This window comes from Anser anser, assembly GCF_964211835.1.
Source record: "Anser anser genome assembly, chromosome: Z".
Lineage (NCBI taxonomy): Eukaryota > Metazoa > Chordata > Aves > Anseriformes > Anatidae > Anser > Anser anser.
This window is the reverse complement of record NC_139723.1, coordinates 64,898,964-64,913,328: the sequence shown is the minus strand read 5'-3', so window position 1 is coordinate 64,913,328 and position 14,365 is coordinate 64,898,964. Positions and strand designations below refer to the sequence as shown.

General features: G+C 37.9%; 1 protein-coding gene across 6 annotated transcripts in view; it reads left to right on the top strand.

Moving 5' to 3' along the window:
- The window catches only part of SREK1 (splicing regulatory glutamic acid and lysine rich protein 1), a 38,372-nt gene extending 28,587 nt beyond the window's left edge, over positions 1-9,785 (top strand). For all 6 annotated transcript variants that reach the window (XM_083816257.1, XM_083816261.1, XM_083816259.1 and 3 more), the window contains 4 exons: positions 1,482-2,009; positions 4,599-4,694; positions 5,445-5,580; positions 7,483-9,785. In XM_083816257.1, coding sequence (XP_083672383.1) covers positions 1,482-2,009; positions 4,599-4,694; positions 5,445-5,580; positions 7,483-7,635 — 913 coding nt within the window. In that variant the 3' untranslated portion in view covers positions 7,636-9,785. The remainder of the gene's footprint in view (positions 1-1,481; positions 2,010-4,598; positions 4,695-5,444; positions 5,581-7,482) is intronic.
- The last annotated feature ends 4,580 nt before the right edge of the window (positions 9,786-14,365 follow it).

Sequence of the window (14,365 nt, the reverse complement as noted above, 5' to 3'; positions counted from 1 at the left end):
GGGCACACCTTCTGTAGGTAGGTCTGTCACCTGTCCCTGCCCCAGGAGTAAGGCCTGGGAGCTTCCTGCAGTCTGAGTTCTGCACTGCAGCCTGTCTCTTCTGCAGCTCCACCTGGCTGGAGGCATCGGACAGCACTGGGGGAGATGGTGCAGCCCCCCCAGCTGGAGCTGCAGTGTTTGCTCTCAGAGTGCCCACCCTTCTGCCTTGAGGGTCTGGTAGGATGGGTGCTCTTGACCAGTGCAGGTGGTCACAGAACAGTCCTGGCTGGTGGGTTATGTCTACTCCAAGTCTCCCACTTGGCCAGCGAGAAGTCCTCTTTTGAAAAAGCGCCCTCCCGTGCAAAATGCTGCTCTATGCCCGGTCCCAGTGCCAAACCCTTCTTCCAGTGAAGAAGGATGGGGGCTATGCCTGGAGCCTCTCAGGTCTGAATTAGTCCTTCTGAGAATCTTTAAAAATATTAGAATAAGTACTAATACCAAAAGACACAAACTTCTATCAGTCTGGTTCTCGTGGACCTGAAAAGGCCTGTTAATCAATCCTTTGTATCATGCTTTCTCCCATTTCTCTGAATAATTGTTCATTTTCATATGTTTTAGAGGCAGCTCATGTGCATGTCTACTAGGAAAGATGGTCAGGGGTCTCCCACTTCCAAATAATCCTATACTGAAATGTAATTTTCCAGCCAAAGCTGTGATCTAATCAGTTTTTATTTGGTTTTACTATAATATCCATTGGAGTGTTTCTCACTGTTTTTCTTCTTATGAACAGGTATCATTCTGCCTGTCCTATAGAAGTTGGCTTGTTCTGTTTACCTTGCTTCTGTTTTTACTGTCTTACCAGTTTTCTTACCGTTCAATTATTTTCAAATTCGTAATTACATTACAGAAGACTGAATTGTCTTGAATGAGTTTTGACCTTATGTTTGCCTTTTAAGAGAATTGTTTGGTGAAATTTCACCCATTTTTTGTTTTTGTGTATTCACTGGTGTTGGATTTCCAAGCAATTCCAAGCATATCCAGGATATTAGTACAAGAGAATGCTGCAGAATAAAGACTTCTGTCCAGTCAGCTGTCATTGTTCATACACGGCTAGTTAATCTGCAGTCCATTTTATATGGACCCAACTTTAGTAAAAAATAGTGCATTTAGAAATTGCGGAGTTTGTCTCAGTCTTGAGAAAATGTAGAATATCTATGTATGTTTAGTAACAACTGTGAGGTAAAGAAACATGTTCTCCAAACGAAAAGTACAGTAACTTCACTCTGAAGAGTGGGTTGGATACTTGGTTTCCAAATTTTCCTAACTATATAGCGTCTCCTGCATGGTAAACGTAGGTGGAGAAGTAAACTTTTGCATAAAAATTATTTTTCAACAGAGAGACATACTTTCTCTTTAGCATTTAATGTATGCTAAGACTAAGTTGTAATTTTTATTAGAAAGTTCAAAGATGAATTAATGGATTTTTGTTTGACTTTTCACAGGGACAAGAAAAGAGACAAAGAAAAGGTCAAGGAAAAAGAAAAGACCAAAGAAAAGGAGAAAGAGAGAGACCGAGACAAGGAAAAGGAAAGAGACCGGGACAGAGACAAAGAAAGGGAAAGAGATCGAGATAAAGAGAGAAACAGGGATAAGGACCGGGATAAAGATAAAGAGCGTAACAAAGATCGAGAGAGAGTCAAAGACAAGGATAGGGATAGAGACAGGGACAAGGATAAGGACAGGGACAAAGAAAGGGAAAAGGAAAAAGATAAGGATAAGGAAAAAGACAGGGAAGAGGTAGATCAGAACAAGGAAAAAGAAGATGTTGAGAAAGATGGGGAAAAGGACAGAGAGAAGATGAAGGACAAGGAGGGAGATAAAGACAAAGGAGGGGACAGAGAAAAAGAAAAAGATGGGGATAAGGAAAAAGAGCGAGAAAAAGAGAGGGATGATAAAAAGAAGAAAGAGAAGAGATCCAGAACACCCCCAAGAAGCTATAGCTCTTCAAGAAGATCTCGTAGCTCCAGCAGGTTTGTTTAGAATTTTTTCATGCTTTTTTTGGACTTGTCAGCAAAATGGAATACATCCTAATTTTTATTTTTCAATATCATGGTCTTGGTAATTCCATTTGTATTCTTTCTGTTTTTGTAGATTTCCTTACAAAGGTAAATGAATTACAGAGAGCTCTGTATCATACCTGATAGAACATGCAGTCTCTTGTTGGGCTGCTGGTGCTTGCCTTTCACTTTACTTTATAGCATATACAGTCTTTAAGAACAGTAAGTAGATGGCTCTTGTGCCATTTCGCTATGTTGGAGCCATCCAAAAGTTTCGATAGAGGGACATAACACATTGTCCTGATGAAAGTTTGAGTCATTCTTAACAAAATTCCTTGATTACTGAAATACTGTATGGTGTTCATCTGTAGAGCAATTTGTTGGGCTTGTAAACACTTGGGTGGTAGTATTTGTCAATTGGCTGTCTTAGGAATGGCAAGCAATTAATTTTCTTGGCTGGATGGCTGACTGCAGGAAGCTAGCATGTCACTTTGACTGGTTAGCCTTTCAGAAAGTGAATATATCTCAGTTGGAAGATAAAGGTATGTTTCTAAGCTGGTTAGATGGCCTAGTAAAGTGAAAAAGTAACACTCCTTAACCATGCTGGTAGTAAACAGGAAAGCAGTCAAGAATTAATCTACCTGTTTTTGCTTCTAAGAGAGGGTAAAGTGGGTGGATGTCTAGATAAATTCAGTACAGGAAGAGGAGGCTGTGAGACTGATGATAAGCTCTCTAAGTGGACCAACTGTAGCAAAAAGTATTGCTTCTGAATTAAGGTCAGGAAAAAATCCTTTCTGAATACCTCAACAATTACGTAGTTCAATAAGATCTCGTGTAAAATTTAAATACGAAATTTCATCTGCTATCTTGAGAGAATGTAATACTGGATGAGTTGGGAAAAGTTCTACATGTTGTTAGGGGATCCTGTTGTTTCCCCAGCAGCATTGGTCACCCCAGGCATCTATGATTCATTCAGAGAGTCAACTCTTATTTAAAGCAAAGAGTACCCATATATCAGCTCTAGCTGGATGCCTCAAAGGAAGGGACCATGCTCAAGAATTTCCTTGGGTTCTTATACCCATACAATCTTAATTTTGTCAGCTATAGTGCAATCAGTTCTTGACACATACATGTGATGTTCCTTCATATTGTCAGTTCTTCATTGCAGCACAGGATGCCTTCTGTTACCTAGCAGAGCAGGCTCTCATCCAATGCTGTCCTTGGTCAGCACATCCCGCCCCTTTCCCCATCTGTGCCACCCAAACACAATGCCACTCACTACTGCTCAATCACCACTACATACCAAGTTCCCTTACACAGAGCTCATTCTGTGGCCTAAGGCTTCACTACATTTACTCTACTAATGTCAAACAATAGCTACCTGAGTTCATAACATACCAGAAGCTTGTTTCCTTTTTAACTGTGATAGCACTTCACTGGAAAAAAAGCAGAACTCCCTTGGCCCGCAAAATTCAGGATTCCAGGATTCATATAATGCAGAGAAGTCTGTAAAGGTTTCTGTACATTCTGCTTGTTTTTGTGAAATGTCCATGTTGTTTGGGAGGTTTATGGGCAAACTACTCTAACTTCTTCCTGAAAAGAAGTTGTGGGGAGCTGGGGGTCAGCCTCTTCTCGCAGGTAACTAGTGATAGGACGAGAGGGCAGTGGCCTCAAACTGTGCCAGGGGAGGTTCAGGTTGGAAATGAGGAGACATTTCTTCTCAGAAAGAACAGTCAGGCACTGGAACGGGTTGCCCAGGGAAGTGGTGGTCACCGTCCCTGGGGGTGTTTAAGGAAAGGTTGGACGTGGTGCTTAGGGACATGGTTTAGTGGGTGATGTTGGTGGTAGGGGGATGGTTGGACCAGATGATCTTGGAGGTCTTTTCCAACCTTAATGATTCTGTGAGTCTGTGATTCTTTGTGGCATATGCAGAGTCCTGTTTTAGTGCATTTTTAACGTGCACTTAGCATAGTCTCCAGGAGGATCTGCTCCTCAATCTTGCTGGGCACAGAGGTGAGACTGACTGGCCTGTAGTTACCCAGATCTTCCTTTTTTCCCTTTTTAAGTTGAGCATGGACTGATAGGAACATAATAAATATAACCTTTGCCATTTTGATCTTTACAACAGCTTGGGCTTCATTTTGCACTGCTTGCTTCTAAGCTTCAGTCATGCTGAACTGAAGTTTATATGGCTCAAGTTATAAGGTGGCTACTCATTCAATTGAAATCTTTTCCTGGTTGAAGAAACTCTTATTTTCTACAGTGTTAGTGAATTCTGTGTTGCTGTTGTTACCAGGTTTCAGTACAAACCAGGTTTAAGTACAAGCATGTAAAGATAACCACAACGATTTTTTTCTACTTCCTGCTTCCATTCTCTTTTTTTCCCACCGAAATGAAACATAAAAAAACCCTCTTTTGCTTTGTACACTTCAGATATTGTTGGTCATACATAAATATCCCTGAGTTTAACGTTATGTAGTTGTTGTGTCAAATAAGAGATTTTGTCATTCCTGAGCTTATTATTTGTATTCTTTGCTGATCTTGAATTGCTTGGTCCCACAGAGAAAGGCGTAAAAGGAAGAGTAGAAGTCCCTCCAAGTCTCCTAAGACATCCAAAACAACAAAAAGAAAGTCTTCACGAACTCCTTCTCCAAGAAGGTCAGTTTGGTGTAAACATAAAAGTTAATGAGCAGTAAAGGAGGAAAATGGTATAATATTTTGCCAAATTGAAATGTGGCATAGAGATCATTATGAAAGGAACCAAGTCAATTTGTGTTTCTGCTCTTTGTTTTTTAATGCAAGGAGATCTTTAATAATCATTCTCTGTTGTAAGGAAAAGGTCGGTGTTTTTCAATAAACATTCAAAAATGGATACAGGGACTTTTATAGAAAACAAGTAGGAAAGTATTTTCATTGATTTAATGCCTTTGCATCATTTCAGATGATCTCTGTTGGTCAATATGATTCAGTTTTAATTAAAAAAAATAAAAACAACACACAACTTCATGGGCTCAAGCTTTGTAATGCTTTAAACTATCACCTGTCAGTGATACAAATTTGCTTCAAATAATAAAAATCCTTCTTTGGAGACAATTTATTTTGCTTTTCTCTTTGCAAATACCTTTCATTCTAAACACATGCATTCTTCTTAAGTCAAAAAAATCCACTTGTCTTTATGAAGGGCTTTTTGTTACATTTTGAGATTTTCTGGAAACCCCCCAGATGAGAGTGGAGTTTGCAGTTAAATGGTTCAAAGATGGCTGTCCATTTCTGAAACAAACAAGGATACCAACATTCTTAGCTACTGTGCTGTGCATATTACTATACAATGCACTTGATGCAAGCATTGGTAGTACATTTGTTGCTTTTGGACCAAATTCTGATTTGAGTAATAATTTTCGTAAACAGAAACAAGAAAGAAAAAAAAAGAGAAAGGGATACAAATAATGAAAGAAGAGAAAGAGAACGTTCCACCTCCAAGAAAAAAAGTAGTAAAGAAAAAGAGGGAAAGGAGAAATCTGACAAAAGCTCCACTACTTTGAAGGTAAGCTTTGTGACCAAGTGATAAACAGCTGAATGTTTCCAAGTGCTCCAAGATTACTGAAATTTCCTCCCTTATTTCTTTTTCTCCTCCCGTATTTCCTCTCTTTTTTCCTTACCAAATTAGTGCAGCTTGAAACGCATGGGTTTATCTTTCGTCAAAAGGAGACATGAAAGTCATTCTCTGCTTGATGTTAGTAGCGCGGTTTGATCAGTCTTTGTGTTTGAACTTTACCAGACTGGTGGGAGCTTGTATGTATAGACTACAGAAGCACTTTGTTTTGGTTTTTCTCTTTTCTGTTCTGTGCCATATGTTAGGAGTTAGCTGACTGCATCTGTATAAAGATGCAGGAAGCTTATTGTGAAGCAGGCTTCAGAAACAGCTTGGCTATCAAACTCAAAATACGTTTTTTTTTTCGTTTGTTTGTTTGTTTATTTAATACATTTTCACTCTGTAATGGTGCAGCCTATCCCAGTTAGCTTTTGTCCCGGGCTGCATGTTCAACTGTGCAGCAAGTAACGTTGAAGATTTGAGGGAGGATAGTATGGGGTTTTACCTTGCAAAATAGAAGGTGGTATGATTAAGAAAAGAATAATGAAATATCTTTAAATTCAAATCTTGTAATTTGAAAAACCGTATGCATTTAAAGAGTAGTTGTATTCAGAATGTTTCAGCTCATAGAATCATAGAATATCCGAAGTTGTAAGGGACCTACAAGGATCCTCAATTCCAACTCCTGGCTTCACACAGAACCACCTAAACATCAGACCAGATGTCTGAGAGCATTGTTGAAATGCTTCTTGAGCTCCAGCAGCTCGGTGCTGTGACCACTGCCCTGGGGAGCCTGTCCCAGTGCCCGACCACCCTCTGGGTGCAGAACCTTTCCCTAACACCCAGCCTGACCCTCCCCTGTCCCAGCTCCATGCCGTTCCCTCGGGTCCTGTCGCTGTCCCCAGAGAGCAGAGCTCAGCGCCTGCCGCTCCGCTCCCCTCGTGAGGGAGCTGCAGGCCGCCATGAGGCCTCCCCTCAGCCTGCTCTGCTCTGGGCTGAGCAAACCAAGGGGCCTCTTCCCCTCTAGACCCTTCACCATCCTGGTTGACCTCCTTTGGACGCTGTAGTAGTTTTACGTCCTTTTATACCGTGGTTCCCCAGAACTGCGCACGGTGCTTGAAGTGAGGCCATACCAGCTCAGGGAAGAGCAGGACAATCCCTTGACCAGCTAGCAGTGCTGTGCCTGCTGATGCACCCTAGGGTACAGAGTTGGCCCTTTTGGCTGCCAGGGCTCACTGCTGACTCAAAACCCCCCAGATTGCCTTCCGTGGGGCTGTTCTCCAGCCTCTCGTCCCCGTCCCCCAGTCTTTATGTATAGCTGGGGTTTGCCGTGTCTGAGGCGCAGAATCCAGTGCTTGCTCTTGTTAAACTTCATATTGTTGGTGCCAACTGCTTTTATAAACATCAGATTTGTATAACTTAGTGCACTGTTTGCTTCAGTAATTCTCTTATGTAAAATGCATTAGTAATGTGACAAAATATATGATACAAAAATCAAAAATCCTGTTTTGTTTAGAAAATATGGTTGTCTTAACTTCTAGAGCTGTTTCTCGTAGGTTCCATGATACTGTTTGTTCTGTTTTATCTGAATATTTATGGTAAAGACAGATCACTTTACAACAATGATTTCTTGGCTGACACTTTGTCATGATGCCTTGACTTCAGCTACTTGAAAAGAAAGCTGTTTAAAAAAAAAAAATCACACAAAAAAACCAGTGCATCTATTCTAGAAATTGCTGACACAAGGTAGGCATGTAAAAATAGAGGCAATCAAAATACCAAGAGTTAGTTGGGAGTCATGTCCTGTAATGCTGAGAGTGTGTTTTTTTTGTAAAATAATTTTCTCTTTGGTAGGACAAAGATTACACTAAGGAGGATCAGAATTCAGAAACTGACAAGGATATTGACAACAGAGATACGCAAAGGACAGATGAAGTCAAACTACAACAGAATGGGAACTGTCAACCAAATGAAGATAACCTCTCAATTAAAATGGAAGAGGTTTAAAGCAAAGAGTGAACCTCTAACTCAACTAAGGAATGAAATCCAAAGCTTTTTATTTCCCAGAATGAGGAAGAAAATGTCAAAGCAATCAACCTGAACATGTTGATAGTAATAGTAGCTCTACCAATTCTCGTGATAGCTTTGTTGTCTTCTTTCTGTAAAGCAAGAAGGCATGGATAAGTAAGTAGTTAAACCATGAAAATGCAGATGCCATCAGAACTATTCATCTCTGAAAATCCATGCGTTTCCATGATGGCTGTACTTATTGGTAAAACGATTTATGTTAAGTTTTGTCATAGGCTGTTACAAATAAGTAGAACTGAAAGATGTAAACCTGTACTATCTTTAAAAAAAAAAAAAAAAGCTGAAGATATGCATTGAAGGTTGTTTAAAATATTGCTTGTTGATGACTTTTGTGTTTTACCTTGTGGGTTAAAAAATCCACAAAAACTTCAATGTGTACTGTTTGATGTGCTTGGAAATGGTGCATAAATATACACTTTTGTTGTAAAAGGCAACTATAGGAAAGGTTTTTTGGTTCTTATGTTAAAACGCTCACTGACTAGTATGTTTCTCATTTGCTCACTGCTTGAGATTTTTGGGTTTTATTATTTAAAATAATTTCTTACTAATATCCCTAAGCTCAATATTTCCTTTAAAGTATTTGAACAATGCATGCTACTTTTCTGTTCCTAAAAGGAACATTGCCATGTATAATGATAATAGGTTAGCTTATTGGGTTATTTTGGGGGTTGTTTTGTTGTTTTCTTTTGTCGTTTCGGAAGTGAGCACATCTGTATGATATCATTAGAAATTACAGCTTTGTTTTGAGATGTACTGCAGTGTGTCTGTTCAGCTGCAAATAGTACAGGTGCCATTATGAAAACAATTTTTTCTTATTTGTTTAAAAAATATGGGAGCACAAGCAGAAGCTTTAGTGCCTTCTTAAAATGTGGTATTTTCGAGAAATGTATATGTGCTATTACTCATTTTCAGCTAAATTTTACATCATCTCTATTGCTGTTTTGCCACCACCATACTGTAGACAAGAATGCAAGTGATTTGTCAGAATGGATGTTTAATTCACTTCTTTAAATACTAAGGCTCCATTTTTACATTTATTTTTTATTTTTAGAAAATATATAGGTGAAAGCAAAGATACATTTTGGGGACCACCACTGTACAAGTATAGTAGCTGAATAAAAAACATTTTCTGATCACCTGCATCAAAGGCAGCCCTTTAGATATTTAATTACATTTGGATGGCCTTAATTGTTACCTCTCCATTTTCTCTGTTATACGTTGGGTGATATAAAAGGAATTGTATGCAAAGCTGGGGGGATAAATAATTTGGGAGAAAATGTTTTAATTTACACAAGAGTTATATGGCAGAGATTCTTTTTTCGTTCTTTGGGGAGAAAGCATATAGGAAGATAATGACAAAGCAGATATTTTTGTCAAGTAAAAACCTGATTTGTGCTCTCTGAACTAATGTAATCAGTTTCATCATTGTGAGATTTTGTAAGAGTCATACTTATAAACTTACTTATACCTAAAATCAGGTAGATTATTTTTAATACAACTTATTACAATCAAATGACTTAATTGCCTTACCTCATGGAAAGAGTTTCTTTCAGTTAAAACAAATAGCATATTAGCAATTTGCTTTCAATTTGTTTTTCTTTTCCTTTGTGTAGTTAATTTTTATGAAAAAAAAAAAAAGCATATTACAGGGAATGAAGAATTTGCCCAATTCCTAAGGTAATGAAACCCAGTTTGATTGTGAAGCTGCTTAATCACTCTTCATTTTTGATAGGATTTACCGTTCTTGCCACTGTGTACATTTAAGACTATAGAAAATGCTTTACCATGTAAAGTATAGACAGTCATTTTTGTGATGTTTAAGCCACATGCTGTTGGCTGGTAAACAGCTTATTCTGATAAAAAGAATGACAAATCTGTACGCTTATAGGAAGACTGTGAAAGATTGTGTCTTGCAACAACAGCTGTCTTATTTATGATGTGTAAGTAGCATAGAGCAAAGAGATTGTTTGTATACTTGTTATCTTTGGTACCATTTCACTAATAAAATTAAGTATTTTAGAGGGAAGTTTCTGCTGTTACATACTTATTAAAGGAATATTTTCAGTTGATCATCTGGTCTTATTCAGGAAGTTTCTTTTGATGTGAAAAGTGGATGTAAGTTAAAATATACGTTTAGTATTTACAATATCTTTGAAAAACTAAGTTTCTTCTTCTCTGGGATAAATCAGAATTCTCTTAGTATATCATGTTTCAGTTGTTGCTAGTTTGATTTCCCGAGTTTGTTATCCTGAAGTTGCATAGCTCTATTATATAGCAATTACAGAATATGTAAAGGTTTGTGCACTCTTAGCTAAGAAATATGGCTTTGAAAATTCATAGTTCAGGATGGCAGTTTTACTAGCTAATTTATAACGTGGAAGTCTGTATGCAGCATATTGTGTTATATTGTATGTGAATTAATGGTCCCCTTAGAAAAGTTTAAAGTAAGAATGGAAAAACACAAAACAAAACAAAAACAACAACAACAACAAAAAAAAACAACCACCACCAAATACACACATTTCCTACCCAGCCCAAGCTGTATTTTCTTACAAATACTGTATTTTCTGGTTTTGCTTCATAAATACTGTGTAGATCTATGAGGATAGCTGTATCTATTTGTATTAGGTGTTCGATTGTTTTGTTACATTTGTCAAAAGCTGCCATTAGAAAACTTAAGGTTGTGCAAAATACCTATCTCTGCAGAGGGGGCAGATCATTTTTTAAACCAATAGTGTAGCACAGTAATGAAGTTCCTGCTTGCTCTGCCGTGTTTGTGTGCATAACCCATTAAAGGTGTCCATCGTCCACTGGAAATCTGTTGCCTTCATTGTAACAAGTTTGCATGCTGAGATGAGGCATCAGGTTATTTGTTTTTGCACGTTTTGAGTTAAATAAAATTGAGTGAAGGTTGTGAGAACAGCATAGTTCATGATAGCTGTATTGTTTTAAATGTGATTTCATTCGACTTGGCCTTTGAAAACACGACTCGTAGTTGCTCAGAAAAAAGACAATATGGTGCCATATTGCTAAGAATGTTTAAAGCATGTATACAGAAGCTTCCATTTCTGACCAGAGTTATTTCAAAACCATTTCTGGAAAACAGATAAGATTTTTGTTTGGATTTTTAAAAGGGGAAGGTAGCAGAAGACAACTGTTCACAGATAAAACAGGATCCCAATCTCAAAGTAGAAGTGGCTGTCAGTTAAGTCAATAGATTTACACAGGTGTGAGAGCTGAAATTTTGTTTGCAAATATTAATGATAATATGCGTAAAGAAACTTGTTTTTCAGATTTTGGAATTAAAATGGAGGAGGTCATTTCATTTGGAAAGTGGTAACATCTAAAAAATGCCTGTAATCTGTGAGACATGGGTTCTGCCTACCCGTTAAGTCACCTGCTAACTTTTTATTGCAATTTTCAATGGATTTATCTGAACTAGCTTTAAATTAGCCAGCTGGCTAACAGCAGCAACCAACACACAGCCTGGTTTCTGAAATGAGCTGACCATTTGAGTTCATTTACTCTGCTGCTAAGAAGGTAAATTCTGTAACATGCTCTGTATTACTTGCAAGTCGTTTGCTAGTATTTTCCAGCCTAGTTATGTGTAAGGCAATATCTGACATTAATTTTGAACTCTGTAAAGCTGTTTACTACATGGTAGCTTCTTTGTGTTGCCTTTACTTTGTACTGTTATTTTGTAATAGTAATAAGATTTAGGGATTTCTGTGATTTTCTTTTGGTCTAAGCAAAAGTTAAAAAGTAGAGACTGCTATGATTGTAAGATGCAAATTGTTATATACTGCATACGTGTCCTTATTACTGTTTTCAGTTACTTTTTTTTCATTAACATGTATAACCATCAAAAGCAGTAATGCCATAGTGACGTATGTATCTTCTACTCTTAAATCTGAAGCATCTCTGCATCGCTATCTTTTTGTTAGTTTGTAATGAAACAAGATTACAGCTCATGCATTTTAATTTTGTAAAATATTCACTTAGAGGAAGAAAATAAGACCAATCATCTTGAGTTCAGTTAGTCTGGAAATGGAATTCTAATAGTAAATTTGAAATAAATAAATTCTGCACAATGGAGTATTGCAAGTTGGGGCATATTATGAGTCCAACGTGCTACTTGGTGATACCTATAGTTTTATATCAATGAATTATTGCCTTTGGTGTCATAGTTTTAAAAGTGAAAATTGAACGTAGTGACACAAATGCTGAGATCTGTAAGTGGCTAAAATAATTCAAATCTGTCGGTGCTTAGTTCAGAGAGACTTAGTTTTCTCACCAAAGAATAGTGTGGACAGTTGAAATTTGTAGATATTGTTAGTGTTATTGCCTAAAGAGAATCTAAAACCTAATTTTGTTTGCTAATATATAAACAGAAAAACAGTTTTCAGCCTGTATGTTAGGTTTATTTTTATATGGTGAAAAGTGTAATTAAAATAATAATGAAAACTAAAAGAATTGTTCAAAAGTTTTTTTCTAATGTAAGATACATTCAGTTGCTTATTTGTAAACTTCTTGAAGATCTCTGTGTATGTAGTATTTTTTATTTAAAATTCAAGAATGCTTCATTTGTAGGTAAGCACCATTGCAGGGTCTGAGTGTATTAGTATGGAATTTCCTCTGCAATCTCTTAAGTATAAAACAGCTTAGGGAACTTGTCTGATAGTATGTGGAGGCAGCTACATTCCCCATAGTTAGAGGACACCTCTCTAATGCTTCAATTCCATATTCTTTGAGTAAATAAGACTGTTGAGAAGTTATCTATGAACTCCATTTTTCATGACGTTTTCTGAAACCACAAACTCTTTATTATCCAAGAAGGCATAAGAAAAAATTGTCATAGCAGTTTTATGATTTTTGAGCAGAACAACTGACAGCAAAAATGAGGGTTTGGCTGTTTATTTATTTTCTCTTGAGAGCTTCAGCTTACACTTTATTTTGATTCATTGCATTTTTTTTTAATGTAAGATAATCTAGTGCCAAATTTGATGCAAGACTTAAAATTGGTGTATAAAGTATGTTCTATACTAGCCATGGTACTGACATTTTTCTTCTCACATTGAGAAAGTTACCTGTCTTTTTTGATTTGAAAGACTGTTATCAGCTACTGAAAAAGAGTCATTCCATCTTCCTTTCACTTAGTCCTTGATATCCTGAATGGAGAAATAGCTCTTACAGTGCCGATGCACCTAGTTGGTGCGCTAGGTAAAAAATCTGTGATGATTCCTAAAGGATAAGGTCGTGTTTTCATCTAAGGACTAATCTTTTAGTTTTGAACTACTGAGAAGGTTAATGCAATGATAAAACACTCAGATCTGTTTTATCATACCCGTTTTCATTTGTAATGCAGTTATACAAATTACTTTTTGTCCTTGTGTTCTTTGATTGTTAAATGCCAGTGATGGAGGGTGGGGGTTAGGGATGAAGGTAGGGGAAGGGAGTTGTTAAAAGATGTTTGGTGGGAAATGAGCAGGTTTCTTAGAAGAATAGGTAGCTCTATTCAAACCTGTAGTGCACAGGCTTAAAACTAGTGCTATGGTGGTGGGTAGAGCATGGTCTACTTAGAAATTGGTACTTCATAAATACATAATTTTCATAATAATTTGATCAAAGGAATGAGTGATCTGCTTTGGAAATCAAGAGAGTAGTTCGATGTGCACAGTTCCTGTAGCTTATCAGTAGACCATTTCTGGTGTTTTTCTCCATGATGCAGGAGCCATGATCACTTTGTTTTACACAATACCTGTCACAACCTGGGCTCAGATATACCTGGGGATCCTCTGCACTACAGCAGCAAAAAAACATTTTTGTCCCTTCGCTAAATCAGATATTTCTGGTAATAAAGAAGGCCTTTTAAGCTTAATAAATATATATCCAAACTCGTTCCATGTTGGCAAAATATATTTTTGCATTAATGAAGCAACTAGGAAATGGTACAAGTAAAGAAATATCAGATGTTACTACTATGTTGTTATTTTCTTTGTAAATAAACAATGTCCCAAAGTTTTATTGGCATTAAAAAGTGGCTGGACGGCCGGGCCCAGAGAATGGTGGTGAGCAGAGTGAAATCCAGCTGGCGACTGGTCACCAGTGGTGTTCCCCAGGGGTCGGTGTTGGGGCCTGTCCTCTTTAATGTCTTTATTGATGATTTGGGTGAGGGAATTGAGTGCACCCTCAGTAAGTTTGCAGATGACACCAAGCTGGGGGGAAGTGTCAATCTGCAGGTGGGTAGGAAGGCCGTGCAGAGGGACCTGGATAGGGTGGGTCAATGGGCAGAGGCCAATGGGATGAGGTTCAACATGGCCAAGTGCTGGGTCCTGCACTTTGGCCACAACAACCCCATGCAGCGCTACAGACCTGGGGGAGAGTGGCTGGAAAGCTGTGCAGAGCAAAAGGAATCACAGAATCATCTAGGTTGGAAGAGACCTCCAAGATCATCTAGTCCAACCTCTGTCCTAACACTAACAAGTCCACTAAACCATATCACTAAGGGCTACATCTAAACATCTTTTAAAGACCTCCAGGGATGGCGACTCAACCACCTCCCTGGGCAGTCCATTCCAATGCCTAACAACCCTTTCAGTAAAGAAGTTCTTCCTAATATCCAACCTAAACCTCCCCTGGCGCAACTTTA